We start from the raw sequence: 19886 nt of genomic DNA on the forward strand, positions 1-19886 counted from the left end.
CCAAGCTCCACAGCCTTTTATCCTACCCGGAATAGACTTAGTTGTCCATTCTGTATATTTGAAGCAGGAAAAAAAAGGTTTTTCTGCCCAAAGATTATTCTCCATAATAATCTTTTCATTCATCATTTGAATGAACCACATCCTAGGAATCTGCATTCATGTAGCTCCATTTTAAAGGTACTTGTTAGATTCAGATCTTATGAGATGCAATAAATTGATTCCATTGAGTTGTATGAATCCAGGCTCTGTGGGTTGTAAGTTATGGTTGCCCCCCCCCTTTGCACAACTTGTGAAGAGGCAACTTTTAAAAGTGAGCAAATCAACAATACATTCCTGTGAGGTGCCAGAGACTTTAAGGGATTCAGCGAGTACTTTAGGCCCCTGCAAGGCTTAATGGTATCAAATTTACATTCTACCGTTCTGTCTAAGTACTCAAAGCTGCCTACAACAATGAAAATGCAACACATGACAATAACATCAAAATAATTAAAGCAATTGAATCCCCAATCCTCCAAAGGCTTGAAAGCACAGTCCCAGTCTGAGGGCTGCAAAAAACACCCAGGAAAGCCATATATCAAACAAATGTATATCCTGGTTTATAGCTGAAGGTTATGTATAAACTCAGTCCTGAAATCATGTTTAAGACAAAGTAGGTTCTCTCTATATGCAAATGTAGTTACTGATTGTCAGCTACTGTACTCTCCAAGATTACCACAGCCACTTTGGTCTAAAAATCAAGAGACCTTGAGTCCAAGTCCTGCCTTAGCCATGAAAGCCAACTGATGACCTTTAGCCAGTCACACACTCTCTCAGCCCAGCCCACCTCATAGGGTTGTTGTGGGCAAAAATAGGAGGAGGAAGGCGTGTTGGATATATTCACCGCCTTGAGTTGTTTGTAAAAATAATAAAGATTGGAAATATAAATGAGTTTTTTCCATCTTACTGAAAATGCCCAGGACTGTTTTTGATAACTAGCCCCCACCCAACTAACAAGGTCTCCAGTTCTGTCATTATCCAAATTTGTGGCGAGAGGCTGCCACACTTGTCTTTATATACACACTGCTAATCTAGTTTAATGCAGATAATGATTCCAGCTGCAGGAAGGAATTTCATTAGCACTCTCTCTTTTCATCCTAAAAACACAATCATCTGTTTTTAAATGAGGCTTTTCTAAATGTCTGTGATTTTGTGTTTTGTTTTGTTTATTCAAAAATAGCAAATTGTCACATCCACCATCTTCCAAATAAGCAGTCTTTAGTGTTGCTATGGCAACCCAGCGGCCACTAAAGTATAGATTGCAGGAAAGAAAAAGCAAGTGCTGGATTTGACTGGATTACCTATATAAGGGGTTTGGAAGCATTTTTTCCCTCCAAAGTATGTATTTTATAACCAGCTGGAGAACTTAAATTTTAACCCATTAAGTTAAAGAATGTGCCTGTGTTGTTAATAAATATAGGTGCAAAAGAAAGAAATGGCTCTTTTGAGAATGGTTAAAGATAGATCTACCCAGTGTACTGTCAATGGAGAACTGCAGCCAATGCCAGCTGTCTCACTTATATGATGAGTAAGGTTTTTGCATTCATACTTTATTTTTCAGTGTTAACTGTTAATCCTGGTCTAAGGTATTTAGTTCAAACATTATAGTTTCAGATAACAAAAAGGAGTAAAAATGACCTTTAAGATTAAACTATGGGAACATGGTGAATCAAAGCCTTCCTTCCTTCCTTCCTTCCTTCCTTCCTTCCTTCCTTCCTTCCTTCCTTCCTTCCTTCCTTCCTTCCTTCCCTCCCTCCCTCCCTCCCTCCCTCCCTCCCTCCCTTCCCTTCCCTTCCCTTCCCTTCCCTTTCTTCTTCTCTTCTTTGAAAATAAAAGAAAAAATGGATAGATTTTTGAAAAGACCAAATATGGAAATATTAAATGCTTGTTTACTGCAGTTTTAGGACTGTGCCATCTCTTTAAAGTTTTAAGGTTTGCCCTTAGTCTCCCCTCATCTACATTCTATAAATACAAAGTAATCCTAAAAAAATAGAAAGGGAATATTCCACAGTTGTAAGTCCATGTATTGATGTTAGCAGAACTTCTGGCTTCAGCACAGAAGTGTAAGATTGGGAAGGTTATAATGCATGCCTTGAATATGAGGCAACAGTTAAAAGACTCCAAATTCTTCTCTGCCTGAAAGCTTTATTTTTTTCCCAAGCCAGTATACAAAAGTTTGTCTTTTTCCTGCCTCTTAAATCTATTCATTTTAGTGTGTGTGTGTGTGTGTGTGTGTGTGTGTGTGTGTGTGTGTGTGTTGACTTTTGGCAATAATCCATGCAGTCACATACAGAGACCCAACTCATAATTTGTTTAAATGCAGTCATTATTATTTTAACTAGTTCAATTATTTCAATCTTTTAAAAATTCTGGTTGGAAATATCCGTATTTTACAACATTTGTAAAAAAAACAGAGGAAAAAGTGCTTAGATCATGTGGTTGTGGTCACTGTCTTGACCTCTGTGATCTGCCCATAAAGTCCCTGTTCTATAGTAAAAGATTATGAGTCAAAGATAGTACCGTCACATCTAGATTGTGTTTCACCTGCCTTTATAATATAATTTAAGTATTGTATGGACAGTTTATGACTTGACCGGCCAAATTCAATCTATTGTAAGGTGGCTGAGAAAGCTGCTTGTGTTAAATTGCTTTGTGTCCTAAACTACAATAACAGGGAGATTTTCAATTAACTAGTAGAGTATAACCCATGGTCGGTACAGTGGTGAGTTTCAATTTTTTTTACTACCGGTTCTGTGGGCGTGGCTTGGTGGACGTGGCTTGGTGGACGCGGCAGGGAAAGGATACTGTAAAATCTCCATTCCCTCCCCAATCCAGGGGAAGGATACTGCAAAATCCCCATTTCCTTCCGATCAGGGAGGCAGAGAATAGATGGGGGTGGGCCCAATCAGAATTTTTACTACTGGTTCTCCATACTACTCAAAATTTCCATTACCAGTTCTCCAGAACTGGTCAGAAATCCACCTCTGGGTCAGTAGCTGTATTTAGCACTCTGTGAGAAATTGTGCAGGCCTGCCTTAGGCGATTTATTAACAGGGCTTGACAATAACAAATATTAAAAGAAGCATTTAAAGAACCACAATCTATTTTGTAATTTTCCTTTGGAGGAATGGTCTGGTGGAGGTTATATCAGGTAGTTGGGTGACTTGGGATTTATATCCGAAATGCAAAATGATGTTTTAAATTATGCACCAAATTTGAATTCTGTAGCATCTCTCTACCAGTAATCTTTTATTTCTTTATCACACCTAGTTTCATATCACTCTGCTCAATTGACTCGGATATTATTAGTAGCTCATAAAAGATAATACAATCAAGGAATTAACTTGGCCATCCATGACATCTAACAATTACTCTGAAGACTTGTCCCTTCTCAACTATTCTTAGAGAAGGAATAGGCCCATTAGTTTCCCCAGGCTGATTCTATTTAGAAGAGAAGGTTCCTGGGATCAGAGTGGGATGTCTCTGCATTTGCATTTACATTCATTCAGAATTTCCTCAAGCAATTCCTCTAGTTTTATTTACTCACAAATGACCATATAATGGTTGGGTGTGGGGCACTGTGTGAAGGGAGAGGAGATTTAAATGTTTGCTTCTTCCTGAGATTTGATCACTTTACACACAAAAGCCTTGTCCGCCTGCCTGCCTGCTTCCATCCGTCCATCCATCCATCCATCCATCCATCCATCCATCCATCCATCTGCCTGCCCGTCTGCTCATCCATCCATCCATCTATCCCAGCAAGCAGCTGGGGGAAAGTACAATAATTGAGATGAGGATTATTATTGGTGCATTATCCTTTTTGACTGTGTCATGCTCATTGTGCAACTTTTTGGAAGTACATTGAGTATTTTCCGTGATTCTGTTTTATCATTTAGCTTGCCAATTAGCCAAACCTTTGTTTTCTTTTGGTATATTGATTGCTGATGGATGGAGTCAATGTTTAGCTATCTTGTATTTTGTTTTCAATAGAACCTTTGTTATATATGTATTTATGTAACATATTTGTATAGCCCCTAAGCTATACAAACTCTGGGTTGCTTACGGTCCAAAAATAAATCAATATATACAGCAATAAAAATAACATCATCATTCCCCCCCCCCAAAAAAAGACCCCAATAAAACCAAAACAGAAAATTGTGATCCCGCAACCATACTTCATAGATGCAACATTCTCAACCTGTTATGTCCTCACCCTATCCCAATATTTGGGAGAAGAGCCAGCTCTTGAGTGCTTTCCTGAAGATTAAAAATGTGGGGGCTTGACAGATATTGGGGGGAGGGTATTCCCTAGGGCATGGGCTCAATGACTTTCTTCGAAAGACTTATAAAAATGCCCACCCCACCTGCTCTAGTAGGACAGGCAGATATCCTTGGATGGAGGCAGTCCTCCATGTAATCCGTGTGCCATGTAGCTCTTTAAAGATGATAAATATCAATATCAAGTTGTTGCTGTTGTTTCTATCAAAGGAAACAATGAATTTTGTTATGTTTAATAGAAAAGAAATCAGATTATTATCTTCATGCAGAAGGAGATCCTATACGGCATCCATCAATCTTAATAAAATTAATTCTAGTGGCTACTCTATATTGAGCAGAACTTCTAAAAACTCTTTTCCATGGAAACAGATTTTTTGTGTGTATAGGTGTAATTCCTATAACAGTATAAGTATAATAAGGAAACCTTTTTTTAAAAAAAAAATCCATAATTTTTCCATGTGAATGTCAGTACAGGTATGTAAGTGAAGGAAATGTATTGTGCTTCATGCAATGGAGAAAATGAAAGGAAAGCATTAAGAAGTGTATCAAAATAGGTTTGCAGTGCACACACGTGAGTGAGTTTCCAGCAGCCCGAGATATGCAATCACGACAACACTGGCTGTTTGTTTTACGGCCCCGCCAACTATCTAATCTAAAGTTTTGCATAACTTTCTTTACCTCTTTACGATCTCAGCTTTCTCAGCTAAACTAATTCCAGAATGGCTTAATTTCACTCTCCTCCGGCACTTTACAGGTTAATTTCGCAGAGAGATCAAATTACTTTCTAGGGCTGTTTATAGTGTTCACCTTCTTGCTAGCTTGCTTTTTTCCCAGCCTCTTCCAGAGCCACTGAGTGAGCTATTGAGAAAACTTGCCTTGTTCATTTCTGTCACTTCCTCCGGTGTGGAGTATTTTGATGGCAGCCCAATGAAGGTGTCAACCTATAAAATTAACCTGGCCCCTTTCTCTAGAGTTCTTCATGGGCAGCAAAGTGGAGAGATGCTTTGGCCAAGGGATCTGGCAAGGTAAGACTGCTGTTGGCTTACCAAAAATAAAATCACTGTGCAGAAGGTAAGGGAGAATCACAGAGAAGGGGAGAACATGGAGAGGTTTTAGGCATTCCGATCTTAGCAGCGCTGAAATAAGAATTTCTCACCAAGGAACTGCAAACTTCTACAGTGATTTGAAATTAAGCCAGAGAATGAAAACTGGCTTTTACTCTCTTTATTTCCAGTGTGATTACACATTTTAGGAGATAGTTGTGTAACTTTAGCAAACAGAAGCTATAATGTTCATTGTAATTTCTTTCATTCTAAATTTGTAATTGAATATATGCACATAAAGACTTTGGTAGTGCTATCTTTTTAAGTACTGTATATTGTTAATATCCCTTTTATCCCTATTGGAAAGTTTAGCAAATTGTTTAGCAAATGTCAGGTTTGTTTAGCAAATGTCAGGTTTTAAATTTTATGTTTCTGAACATTTATGTGGATTAGTGCATCTATTTGTACTGTGTTCATTTTTTTTCTCCTCTCAGCTGTGGCAGTTGGGAAGACATGTTCGCTTTTAAACACTTAAACTGCATATTGCTTTCTGCAAGTTAATTTCAAATGTGTTTTGATTATTTTTACATTCTATGTTTTTTCTTTTTTGTTCACACAATTAACAGCAATATTTTGATGATAAGTAATTTTTATTTACAAGTGCAGGGCAAAACTCAATGAAGCTCTCTATCAATGTGTGTATCATTATCAGCACCCATAGATATATAACATAATGAAGAATATCATCATCATCATCATCATTATTATTATCATCATCATCATCATTATTATTATTATTTAGTGTGAGAAGGGTAGTTTTTGATGTTAGAAGTTTAATTTCAAGTCAGAAATCTGGTGCTAGATTTATTATGTGGTTCTGAAGAAGTGGTAACAAACATAGCATAGAATTTTGCACATTAAATGTTATGATAAATGGGAATATGGATAATTTGGGGGCTTTTTTTGCTTCAGTTTTTCAAACTATGCTGCATTTCATTATGCAGCTTCTTGTTTGAGATTAAGACCTGTTTTCTTTCATTACAGTTTGCTTTATTGTCTTGCTCAAATCTTTCAATTTGCCATTGCAAACACTCATTCAGTACAGAGTTGTGGTGATTTTTGACAGGAACTATATCACTGTTTCCGCATTTTACGTAATTCAGCGATAATCCTCAGACCTCAGGTTGGCTCCGTATGTTCTCCTGAGAATCAGATAACATGGTTGTGTGAAAGGAAGCCCCCCCCCCCAAAAAAAATGGCATTACGTCATTGAGGTAGCCTCTTATATAGATAAAGCAAAGATAAGAAACTGTAAGGGTGTATGTAAATGAGCCTGGCAATTTACTGAACTCTACTAATATAGAAATATTCTAATAAAGGAGTGGAAATAGAAAAATGGCACATCAGGATAGGTTGAACTGACCTGGGTGTGTCATAAATAAATTAAGCAAACTTACTTTTCATAACAGCTACCTTAAGCTTAATTTAAAACATCCATCCAAGTTCTTTTGGTTAATATCTTCCAAAGCAGTTATTATAATGTGTATTTTATATTTATGTAAAACCATCCAGACCTTTGGAAAATGCTGATACATCTTACAGGGCTCTTCTCTGAGTACCCCCAAATTTATTTGATTCTGCCATCACACATCTTGAAAACTTGTTGTCCTTGAGGACACTAGTGATGCTTTATATATCACTAAGAAGTATGATCATCCTGTTTCCTTTGAAACTCAAGTATTCCAACAGGAAGGCTTGAATCGGCCTGGTTGCTTTGTAGCAAGGGAGAGATGGGAACAAAGCTTCCCTACATGTTCCATTTTTGTGCATTGTGCTGGAGGTTCTGTAATGGTTACTGGACTACAAAAAGCATGAAGCCATCTTTTGGTGCCAATTGAATCTCTGTATGGATAGGGTGAAGAGAAGCAAGCAAATGTTCCTTCTTGCCTCATGTCTGCCACCTGGTGGACGTTTTTATTTCTTAGTCACTGCCATAGAAGAGCATGGTATAATAAATCAAGCCTCAGGCAAAGTTGTCTCCCATTTTCTTGTAGTTAGTATTTTATAAAAATATTATTAAATCATAATTGTAGAAAGATTATTCAGCAGATCTCTACTCAAAGGCATGCTATTCTAGATCATTTTGAACAGCATATGAGCCAATAAGAAAAGAAATAGTGTCTCCAGCTAATCTAGGTTTGGTTAGTAAATATCAAAAAGTAATCTATGTTTAGCTAGTAGAAATAAAAATTGTGGCTTTTGTATTTCACTGTTCACTTTTTCTAGTCTGGCTCTTTAATCTAGGTTTATTTCTGCACCTGATATAGTAGTGCAAATACACTTCTCTTCTTGATTTTCTTCCTTCCTATTTTTACTATTTTCCCAGGTTTTTCAGATTACTTAAATTATTTTCTTTCCCCTCCCATTCTTCAATGCATTGAGAGCTAGAATAGAATCTTGGTTAGGTGTCAATTTCTCCTTAATTGCTAGATTCATTTGAGCCTCTGCCTCCCCTTAAATGCTAGACTACAGACTTGAACTTTTAACCTTCCTGTGAATATTTTACTCTCTGGGATTTCAGTATCTGTGGGATTGGACAGTAGCATATGCAGCGTTAAACACATGCACAATTATCTTAAAATAGCAAGAAAAAAAGCAGTGAGCAACTATACTATATTTTGAGTTTTGAATTTCCTCTCCAGATGACAGACCTTAATATTTTCTTATCTGTATGATTTCAGAAAGTCCTGAATAGGAATAAACAACTTCTTTGTACACTTGCTTCCTACAGTGAATGCCCTCTAGCCTTCTAAAATCCTTGAGGTCAACTCACATTAAATTCACACTTGACTTAAGCTCTGCTCTTGGTGACTTTGTCCATATGGCCACCTAGTTTTCCTGGCAGGGGTGCTGAAATGATTGCCCCTTGTCTTCTTCTGGCAGATGTTTTGATCCTAGGACTTCCTAGAAGCCACCTATCCCAAACACAAATCAGGTCTTCTCCTTTGTATAGTTTCTGGGCAAATTTAAAGGAAGGCACTAGATTGCAGCAAAACATGGTATTTATTTTATAAGGATGTCTATCTATGTTCCAGAGACATGGCTGTTCATTTGGTTTTGGAGTTTCCTGGATTCCAATTTAATATTTTATTTCCCTTTTTGTTCTAATTAAAACAATCTAAAATTGACAATTGAAACCCTGAGAATACATAGTAGGTGAATGCAGCAATTCAGAATCAGTCTAGCAATGGTGCTTCAGTATATGTGGTAATGCTCACAACACACCTGCGGATAACATGTTAGAACACCTGCGTCTTTTCCTAGGATCCCAGATGCCCTACAATCCCAGGAAAAGGGACTGTTGCTTTATGGTGTTGCGAACTGAGACTACATTTGTGTTTTTGTGTATTCCAAACTGCCTTTTTAAGACAGAGGCCAAAGCATTGCACCACCCAAATATTTATACCAGTTTGTTTAGAAGTATCAGTGGGCATCACATTATCTACCCCACCCTGGAAATTCTGAGCAGTATGCTTTGTTTTATTTTTAAACATGTATAAACCTCCCCACAATATATATCTGTCATTCATTCTCTCTCCCTCCCTCTCTCTTTCACCCACCCACACATACACATACATAGTTCTGCATACTTAGAAAATATGCTGAGCTTATAGAAAAGTTCAGGGTCTCTTTGTTTTCCAGACTGATGGGCACTTGGCATCTAAATGCAGTCTCACAGGCCCTGTGATGAATGATAACACTGAGAATAAACACGAACTATTTGCTCATATTTATCCTTTATTTTACTTTTATTTTATTTGGTGAGCAATCACTGAATTTCTCTACATTGCTTCAGGGAATGTTCTGCAGACATGACTAAGGCCAGTTTGTGCCTATGATCTAAAGTCCAGAAAATGTTTACAAATGTATTTCAGATCTGAATCTTAGCTACAACCCAAGTGTCAGCATGAACCCTGGCTTATACTTCATAAAATTTCAGTACCGTGTTTCCCCGAAAATAAGACCCTGTCTTATATTTTTTTGAACCCTGAAATAAGCGCTTGGCCTTATTGCCATGCGTTCAAAAGCCCGATTAGGCTTATTATCAGGGGATGTCTTATTTTGGGAGAAACAGGGTACATCTGCCATCATAGGAATATGGTGTACGTTTCCCTGGGGTGCATTTTTGATCTCTGTAAGTAACAAAGTAGTAGTGGTTAATAATACACATGGAGTACATTTTAGTATTCTTAAGAAAGCATCAGAGAACAGTTATGGCTTCTGGAACTATACAATTTCAACAGCTAGAATTAGTTGGAAGCATTTTATCTCCAGCCTTAGCATATGCTTTCAGAAGTGCCATTCAAATTGTCTTTGTTTTCCCTTGGGTATAGTTGCATCACACAGGGGCATTTATGAGTTTGTCCTTTCTCAGAGGCAACAATATAATAGACCAATTTAGCTGATAGCAAGATCAGAGGCTGCAAAAGACCAGCAGTTCACATTGCAATTTAAAACAGAATAATAATTTTAAAAAAAAAGGCTGGGCAATTCCTAGATTGGGGAGAATGTAGCACTATTATGATTTAGTGCTGAAGAAATGTTCTGTGTCTGGAAATATTTTTTTTTATTGACATATATATTCTGACAATCACAATAGTCTCTGAGCTTTTATCTCTAGGAAGAGTTATTATACGGGTTAGGCATTTGTGCCTTAGAACTTTTCACACTCAAAAAGAAAAACAAATCCCTATCATCAAAACAGAAGTTTTCAGCTACTACCATAATCCATATTGTAGAGGTAGTCCTCTACAACAGTTCACTTAGTGACAGTTCAAAGTTACAACGGCACTGAATAATGGTGACTGTGAGAGGGATCTTGGAGTCTTAGTAGACAACCAGCTAAACATGAGCCAGCAGTGTGCAGCGGCAGCCAAAAAGCCAATGCAGTCCTAAATTGCATTAACAGAGGTATACAATCAAGATCAAGTGAGGTACTAATACCACTCTATAAAGCCCTAGTAAGACCACACCTAGAGTACTGCATCCAGTTTTGGTTACCACACTATAAAAAAGATGTTGAGACTCTAGAAAAATTGCAGAGGAGAGCAACCAGGATGATTAGGGGACTGGAGACTAAAACATATGAAGAACAGTGACAGGAACTGGGCATGGCTAGTGATAGCCGTCTTCCAATATTTGAGGGGCTGCCACAGAGAGGAGGGGGTCAAGCTATTTTCCAAAGCACCTGAAGGCCAGACAAGGAATAATGGATGGAAACTGACCAGGAAGAGATTCAACCTAGAAATGAGGAGGAACTTTCTGACAGTGAGAACAATCAACCAATGGAACAGTTTGCCTTTGGAAATTGTGGGACCTTCATCACTTGAGACTTTCAAGAAAAGATTGAACTGCCTACACTGAAATGATGTAGGGTCTCCTGCTTGAGCGGGGGGTGGGGGGTTTGGACTAGATGACCTATAAGGTCCCTTTCAACTCTGTTAATCTGTTATCTGAAAAAAGTGACGTATGACCATTTTTCACACTAACGACTGTTGCAGCATCCCAATAGTCACATGATCAAAATTCAGATGCTTAGCAACAGGTTTGTATTTATGATGGTTGCAATGTCCTGAGGTCATGTGATCCGCTTTTGCGATCTTCTGACAAGCAAAATCAATAGGGAAGCCAGATTTACTTAACAACCATGTTACTAATTTAACAAATGCAATGATTCACTTAAGAACTGTGGCAAGAAAAGTTGTAAAATAGGGCAGAACTCACTTAACAAATGTTTCCCCTAGCAACATAAATTTTGGACTCAACTTGTGGTCATAACTCAAGGACTACCTGTATACATAATGCCCAGTGGTGGGATTCAGGTAATTTAACAACCGGTTCTCTGCCCTAATGATTTCTCCCAACAACCAGTTTGCCAAACTGGTCAGAAAGTTAACAACCGGTTCTCCCGAAGTGGTGCGAACTGGTTGAATCCCACCACTGATAATGCCCCTTATGCTATTCCCTTTGCACTCTTGAAACAGTGTCCTAGAGACTGCTTTAAGGTTTAATATGTTTAATGTGTGTGAAGACTGCAGACACAGGGTGTGTGAGAAACATTTGTTGTTGTTAGTTGCGAAGTTGTGTCCAACCCATCGCGACACCATGGACAACGTTCCTCCAGGCCTTCCTGACCTCTACCATCCTCTGGAGTCCAATTAAGCTCATGCCTACTGCTTCAGTGACTCCATCCAGCCACCTCGTTCTCTGTCATCCCATTCTTCTTTTGCCCTCAATCATTCCCAGCATTAGGCTCTTCTCCAATGAGTCCTTCCTTCTCATTAGGTGGCCAAAGTATTTGAGTTTCATCTTCAGGATCTGGCCTTCTAAAGAGCAGTCAGGGTTGATCTCCTCTAGGACTGACTGGTTTGATTGCCTTGCAGTCCAAGGGACTCGTGGGAGTCTTCTCCAGTGAGAAACATAGTGTAAGACAAAGACAAAGAGGATGCCTTCATTTGTAAGCAGTTAAAATAGCTGGAGGGAAATCTTTATATTGTTGAAATAGAATCCTTTGGTATGTCATTTACGTAAGAAATATGAGAATGTCATCCAACGTGAAACTGGAAGTCAACACATAAATTAATAAAGTCTTTGATGGATTTTTTTTGGAGGGGGGAATCATGGCACCAAGTGATTTAAAGCCATGTTACAAAAAAAGTGCTATGGAAAGGAAAGAGCTAATTTAGGTTAATAGCATGATTATGACAAATATCAACCTATAGAAAATTAGTATTCCCCTCTAGTATAATTGCAATTAGATAAATTTAGCCTGAAGAATGTTTTTTTAAGCAGATTTATTGGTGGTTGATTGATTATACCCAGGATATAATGGTTCAGTGGTTCCTTGCCAATATGTGGAAAACTAACAAATGGAATTTTCAAATATTCCATTTTTTGCTTGATGTTTCATCCTTATGTGTGATATTTAGATGATGGAGTAAAAAGGATGCTTGTCAGATTTATAATTTACACCAAACTGGAGGGATTAATTTCAGAGAAGACAGAAGCAAGGTTTAATATATTTGAAAATAATACAAAATCAAATTTGACAGACCTTAATGTAAAAAGTGCATTTAAATCAAAGATAAATATGAACAAATATAACATGGGTAATACTTGGTTGATACCGTTACATGTCAAAAGTAGATGTGTATTTTAATGGGAAATAAATTTTAAGCCAGTTACTGGTGTATTTAGAAAGCTATAAGGTGGTTCTGCATTATGTAGTGATCAAATTGTGTTTTTCCTTCTCTCCTGCCTTCTTATATAAACACTCAATATGACTTATATCATATGGCAGTTAAGGCAAAATATAAAACATCATATTAAACTGTGCAACTCAGTGCAGTTAAAATCAGCATTAAAATCCAAAGTTTGGTAAAATAAGTTCATTGTAATTTTTCTAAATACTGGGCAATTGGGAGCCAAACACACCTCCTTGTAATAAGCATTCCATAGCCTGGGAACCACACAAGAAAAGAACATTCATTCATTCATTCATTCATTCATTCATTCATTCATTCATTCGCCTTACATTAGATAGCCAAGCTTCTAGCAATGGGGATATCTTCATAACTATGCCTTTTGCTCATGTAAGTAAGCAGGCAGGTTCAGGGAAGGCCATAAGCTTTTCAGAGTAGTAATTCTAACTTGCTTTGGTCAGGCATGTGCTTAATTCCAGGCATTGTAATTTAAGAAGAATATCAACAAACTACAGTGCATCTAGAGGACAATGACGTTTATTAAGGACCAGGAGACCAAGTCCTGTGTTGAAAGCTTGAAGGAGCTTTTTCCAGTACGCTGCTCCTCCAATCCATTGGCTGGGTTGTTTCTCTCATGTTGCTGGGGAACTGAGTGCAGATTTTTTTCAAATGTCTTGGCTGACCCCGCCCACTCTGTCACTCCAACGTCAGTCTTTCTCACTCAGTTGCTGGGGGAACTCCTTTTTTTTTTACAGCTCTGCAGTTTGAATCTACTCTCAAATTTCGCTTAGTAATTTCCTTATTTTAGTTTATTATTTTGTTTTACTAAATTAACCATAGTATCTTTTAGTATGATGATTATATGCATCTAACAGCTAGGATTCATCAGTAAACTGGTTCATAGGCCACATTAGCAGCCTACTTATTGGTGGGCAAGTGCCCTCCAATGGCTGCTGTACTCCTTGGCCTACAGACCTGCCAGCTGCACCCATTGAGTCATGATGGGATCTGTCCCTTTACCAAAAAAGTTTGCCAACCCCTGGTCTGAGATAATATGCTAAAGCAAAAATGATTCAATCCCTTTTGGTTTTTTCTAGCATGCTATGTGAATACAGCCAGCATGATTAGAGTATTGATATAGAACTGAGGACACTCAGATCTCAAGGCCAGCATCAGGTTAACCCACAGGTGGTATTCAGCCGGTTCGTACCATTTCGGGTGAACCGGTACCAGAGATCGTGGGTGGGTCCACCCACCCATGCCGTCCTATTTAGGCACAAATTTGAAGCCAGGTGTATGCGCGGAAAGCACGTGTGCGAGCAAAGCGCATTCATGGAAGGCCGGGAACATGCGCGGAAGGTGCGAGCTGGTAGCAACAAAATGTGAAGCCCACCGTCCAACTATAACCATAGTTGTCTAGAAATGTTAGGAAACGTAATCCAAGCACACATGGATCAGATTTATTTTTTTCAAAAAAAATTATGAAGTACTACTTCACTATATTCTTATTATATCTTTTAAGCTGTTGTGGGAGGACCATTATGGAAGGGTTATTTGTGAAGATATGATGCTAGACATTTTTGTGTTATCTAGGTGAATATAGCTGGATAGTGGCTATGATTGTGATTTGTTCTATTATGCTGTCATTGATTTGAAAAGTATGATTGATGATGTGTCTTAAATCTAGAGATTTGTGGATGATGCGGTGGCTCACCGGTTAAGTTGCAGTAAGGCAGGCTACTTTTGCTGACTGCCATCTGACTGCAATTTGGCAGTTCAAATCTCACCAGGCTCAAGGTTAATTCAGCTTTCCATCCTTCCGAGGTCGGTAATATGAGGACCCAGATTGTTGGGGCAATATGCTGATTCTGTAAACCACTTAGAGAGGGCTGTAAAGCAGTGTAAAGCAGTATATAAGTGCTATTGCTATAGATCAGCAGATACTGGAAACATAAGAGAAAGTGAAATTAGCTCAGCTTTCTCAAAATTACTGTAGCCTCATCTTTCGGACTATGTTGGATAAAAATTATGGGAATTAAAGTTCAAAGCATCTGAAGGTTGAAGAAGTTAAATAAGGCTGGCAAATCTGAACATGAAAATCAAGCTTAACAAAGCAAAAATTGTTCTTGTACAGAGAAATATGAATGATCTAGGCAATAAAAATTCCACAGTCCTTGTTGGGTGTACATAGTTTAAAATGAGAAATGTCTTGGCAGTAATAAATGGGTTATTATGAATCTTTTTTTTTTTTTTACAACTTTAAGATTATTTGGTTTGCTGGTGGAATCTAAAGCTACAAAATCTTAAATGGAGAGCAATGCTCAATAGTGCTTTTAAGTTGTTTTGTTTGGATACTTGGCATGGTTTTTAATATTATTTTACCGATCTGAAACATATTTTTAAGCTTGTATCAATGGAGTTATTGTTGCTTGCTTTTAACCATGTGAAAGTTCAGTTACTTCATTGTTATTTGGGAAATTATGCTTGCTAGCTATTTTGAATTGTTTTCTACTATTACTAAAATGGTAATAATTTTTATGATAGGGTAGAGTAATAAATATTGTATATGTATTTAAACTTTATGCTACCTGACTCCCAATGACTCTAGATGGGCCACAGAAAAATTCAGGGAAAGGCTTACAATGACCTTTTAATCATATGTAGCATAGAACGTGTTACTTAAGTATGTGCAGTAAAATACAATATAAGGCAGGGGTGAAATGTACTTACCTTTCCTACCAGTTCGCTGATGTGCATGCACCGTGCATGCCGTCATTGTGCATGTGCAATGCCTTCTGCACATACGCAGATGGTCAAAACCAGGACGTGATGACATCCCGGTTTGGGGGGGGAGCCTCCCGCCGCTCGCACTACTAGTTCTCCGAACTACTTATCGCTGTTGCTACTAGATCCCGCGAGCCGGATAGAGCCAGCAGCATTTCATCCCTGATATAAGGGAGATTGGACCCTTTACTCATTATCGCTAATATCAAGATATGATCGGGTCAGGAATATATTGGTGATGAGTGAATGAATGAATGTGAATACATGAATGACGAGTGTGAAGAAAAATGGCATTGAGGTAGTTCGCAGGAATGAACAAGTATCAACTCACAGGACAAATTTCCTTTGTGTGAAAGAATCGTGAATGGGTTAAAAGGAATGGAAACCAAGGAAGTCATAGTTAAGTGGAATTCATGGGATCCTCAATCAAAAAGCAAGAAGTTTAATGGACAGAAGAAGTTGCATTAAATTTATGCACATGGTGAAAGTGAAGATGGCTTGCAGAGAAAGAAAGCTATGGGGATATAGAGTAAATGATGAAGCTTTAAATCAGACTTTGTTACATTTTCTTTTCTATTACAACTTACATTTCATTTCTTTATTTGCTATCTCCATTCTTTTTCTATGCATAAATTTGCTTGCCCTGATAGGGAATACAATGGAGGTTAAGTTTGTTTATATGATTTTAAAAAAAAATGTTCTAAAATTATATGGCTATCATGGCATTGATAAAATGTCTTTATATATTGGTCTAATCTCTCTTTAACTGCTTTGTGCTCATTTTATGTTTATATATCTCAGCAATGGAAAACCTATTTCTCTGCCAAGGGCCACACTTTAACCAATTTTTTTGATCATATATTTATTGGTTGGTTGGCTGCCAGAGAATGCTGAGATTTTGCAGTTATGCAGATATACTATGGTTTTAAAAGGGACAGAGACAAAATAATTACTATTTTTCAAATAAATTTCAGGGGTGTGATCTTGGAGGGGCTTAGAGATTGCAAAAGTGCTAGGGCCTGGGTTGCTTTGCTTCCTTTATTTCCAAAGGTGTCAAACTCACAGCGTCACATTGCCATCATGTGACATTTCACAACATTTTCCCATTCATGGGGCTGGGATGGGCGTGGCCTATGCATGATCCATCCAGCCCGCAGGCCGCCAGTTTGACACCCCTATTTTATTCCCTGTCTTTTAAAGGGGTTGGTTTCTTAGGCCAGCCTTCCATATCCACTGGGGATAATGGCAAGTGTAGTCCAATCGAATCTACCTATTCTTTTAAAAAAGCAAGTTCTCTAACCAGGTATTTGTAAGGTAATATGACTATGACATTTTTGGAAGTTTCATGCCTCATCTAAACAAAGATTTTAGCACATTACAATCCACATTTCCTTTTTTTTAAATGCCAATTAATAATGTCACATTTTTTTTCTATAGCCATGCTTACAATTGTTATTTATTATGGTCTTGCTTTGGAATGTAAGTGATATCATTTAGACAATCTATTAATTATGTTTATGGCTGAACAAGATTTAAAAGGCCTCATAAAGACGAGCTGATAAATGGGTTGTAATCAGGCACTTATAACGGAGGAAAATAATAACTTGTTACTACTCAGCAGTTTTCAAATGCATTCTTCCTTTATTGAATTGTTTTAAAAAAATTCATCTTAAATACACTGAATTCATTCCTTAATAATCTTAAAAATATATATATTCTATGAGCATTACACTTTTGTTGCAGATAGATAGTCCACAATCCAATAGATAATGAATGAGTTTAGATAGGATTTCTAATCCACTTTTTCACTGATAAAGTCCATCTGAGGTCCATTTCAATTAGCCTTTGACATCAATGGATTGATAGTAGCATTTCCTCTTAGGCAACACCAACATTCAATATAGTGGTGAAGTGAAGTGATGCTTAAATTATGATGATAATCATAATTATCGGGAAAGAGCCGTGGTGGCGCAGTGGTTAGAGTGCAGTAGTGCAGGCTACTTCAGCTGACTGCTAGCTGCAGTTCAGCAGTTCAAATCTCACCAGCTCAAGGTTGACTCAGCCTTCCATCCTTCCGAGCTGGGTAAAATGAGGACCCAAATTGTTGGGGGGAAATATGCTGACTCTGTAAACCGCTTAGAGAGGGCTGTAAAAGCATTATGAAGCAGTATATAAGTCTACGTGCTATTGCTGTTGCTATGATCAAATAATTCTGTGGGAGGAAAACTCAAGAAAGAAGGATCCATCAGTGAGGTGATAGTACTGGGGATGGGTTTCAGTGGTGGGTTGCTACTGGTTCTCCCCGGTTTGGCCGAGCCAGAGGCGGAGATGGTGAGGTGAAAGCTAACCGGTTCTCTCTGACAGTTAGTGTGGCCCTCCTGCCCTCCCCTGCATTATACATACCTTATATTCGGTCGTTTTTAGCCCAGCTGAAAGGCGCGGCAGAGCGGATTGCTGCGTGCTTCTCAGCTGCTCCTTAATACACTGCACTTGAATGGAGCACAAAGCGTGTGCATGAAGCGAACCGGTGGTAACACCGATTGAAACCCACCACTGATGGGTTTATTACTGCAAGAACTATACCAATAGATAGCCAATGTGAAAAAGTGCTTTGTTTTGCAATAAGATCAAGAAGCTTGATGAAAAAACTGATACATGTTCATCTGTTGATTGCCCCTTGTGAAGGCTTTATTATTTAAATGCATCAATTCTTTTTAATGTTTAATAAACTAGGGGATGGTTACAAAACAGGACCTTTTGGTTTTAAATCTCTGGAGATACAGAGTTCTAAAAGATAAAATTATTAGTCCCCTAATTTGTTTTTTCAACCTACAGCAGCATGTCTTCATTATTTCCTGCAGGCTGATGACACAACTTTGATAACAAATCCTGTGCAATGCTGGATATCGTTCTTGGAATTCCTCATACCATGATGTCAGCATTGGGTGGAATCCCAAAGGGGCATGTTGGAAACAAATTGTTTTATGGTATAATTATACATGCTCGGTGGCCTTTTCCTGCCTTTAAAAATTCTTTTTTATGCTGTACAAAAAGAAGCAAGTAGCTAAAGTTTTAGAAAAAGGGAATTTAGCAAGCAAATACCCAGTTTGAAATGCAACATGAAGAGTTTTAGAAAGAAGGGATTTAGAAAGTTACCAATGTAAATATCACAAGGGTCTTCCTCTCTGAAGTGTAAGATAACCTTTGTGGGAGTTTTTAACTACAAAGAGAGTTACTCTCAAACTCTTAATATATTACTTAGTAGGTACACAAGAAAGTGCCTTGCACATCGTTCCAGTTCAGTAAACCCCTTAAAAGCACCTGCATGTCATTCATTCTTGGTTGGGAAGAATTTTTGAAAAATATATATACCTGACTATTCCTAGTAGACAAATACAAACGAATCATTAGAGTGGTGATATTTCTCAGAAATAACTATGAGATTTCCGTACTTGGTTTGTAAGTCTTTGGATAGCTAAGTAATGCTGAGAAGCAACATTTGTCTGTTGGAGAATAACGTATATATTCTTTAAAAGTATTGGTTTTGTTATGGGAAATGGAAAAAGTAAACTATGTGGTTTCAACCTAGGAAAATCCTTCAGGATATCGTTAATCAGAATATAGTTAGGATTTGGAGGCTGCTTGTGAGGAAATCATGCCAGGCTGACACTCTCCAAGGCATTTATTTCGTTCTGTATGCTTTTCTTTTAAGTCTGATATGAGCTTCAGAGTTTGAGGGAAAGGAGATTTCTTGTGATTATGATCATAATCCATAATAATCCAGGATTTATTTGTTTGTTTATGTGTCCTATTTTTAAAGGGTTGACTCCATGCAGACTCATGGGAGTTAACAGATAACAAGTATATTAAAATAATCAAACATTAATGAATGATAAATGGAAAATTTTTCACAGTTCATGGAGGGCTTGTTAACATTTATTTGAAGAAACTGTATCTATCCTCTCACAATTTTAACGCCTTATTTTCACAGAACATATTCCAGTATTTTTTTCCCAATCTTTTTAAAATTGTGTTTTTCCTTAGATAGAATATGTGGCAAACTAAATATGTCTTTAAATTAGGCTGTTGGTTTGAGCTCAAGCCGTTGGCAATTGATTGCAAATGTTTTGTCACCATTTGAGCAGACATTGTCAGTGTGTTTTGAATTGACAGGTTTGGAGCTCAAACCAACAGCCTAACTATCAATCCAAGCTACTAATATTCAAACACATTTCAATGTCTTTAAATACCTGATTTCAAGTATCCAACATACGTGTCATTTGATTGGTCAACTGAGTGAAAGGAAGTTATAGCTGAACAGATTTTTAGGTTTTTAATTGTCTTAGCTAAATTGCAATGATCCTATTTAAGAAAGCTATTGTATTTCCTTTTTCTATCTTTACCTGTCAACCTGAACGACAGGGAGTCCTCAACTTACAACAGTTCATTTAGTGACGGTTCAAAGTTAACAACAGCACTGAAA

General features: G+C 37.7%; 1 protein-coding gene across 10 annotated transcripts in view; it reads left to right on the plus strand.

Moving 5' to 3' along the window:
- The window catches only part of NAV2 (neuron navigator 2), a 604864-nt gene that overhangs the window by 513267 nt on the left and 71711 nt on the right, over positions 1-19886 (plus strand). The window contains exon 1 of one of the 10 annotated variants that reach the window (XM_087877659.1): positions 4857-5339. The exons of the other annotated variants lie outside the window; for them this stretch is intronic. Coding sequence (XP_087733785.1) covers positions 5242-5339 — 98 coding nt within the window. The 5' untranslated portion in view covers positions 4857-5241. Of the gene's footprint in view, positions 1-4856; positions 5340-19886 lie in introns of those variants that run through there. 10 annotated transcript variants of the gene reach the window in all.

This window comes from Pantherophis guttatus, chromosome 1 (genome assembly GCF_059756535.1).
Source record: "Pantherophis guttatus breed Tessera chromosome 1, ASM5975653v1, whole genome shotgun sequence".
Taxonomy (NCBI): domain Eukaryota; kingdom Metazoa; phylum Chordata; class Lepidosauria; order Squamata; family Colubridae; genus Pantherophis; species Pantherophis guttatus.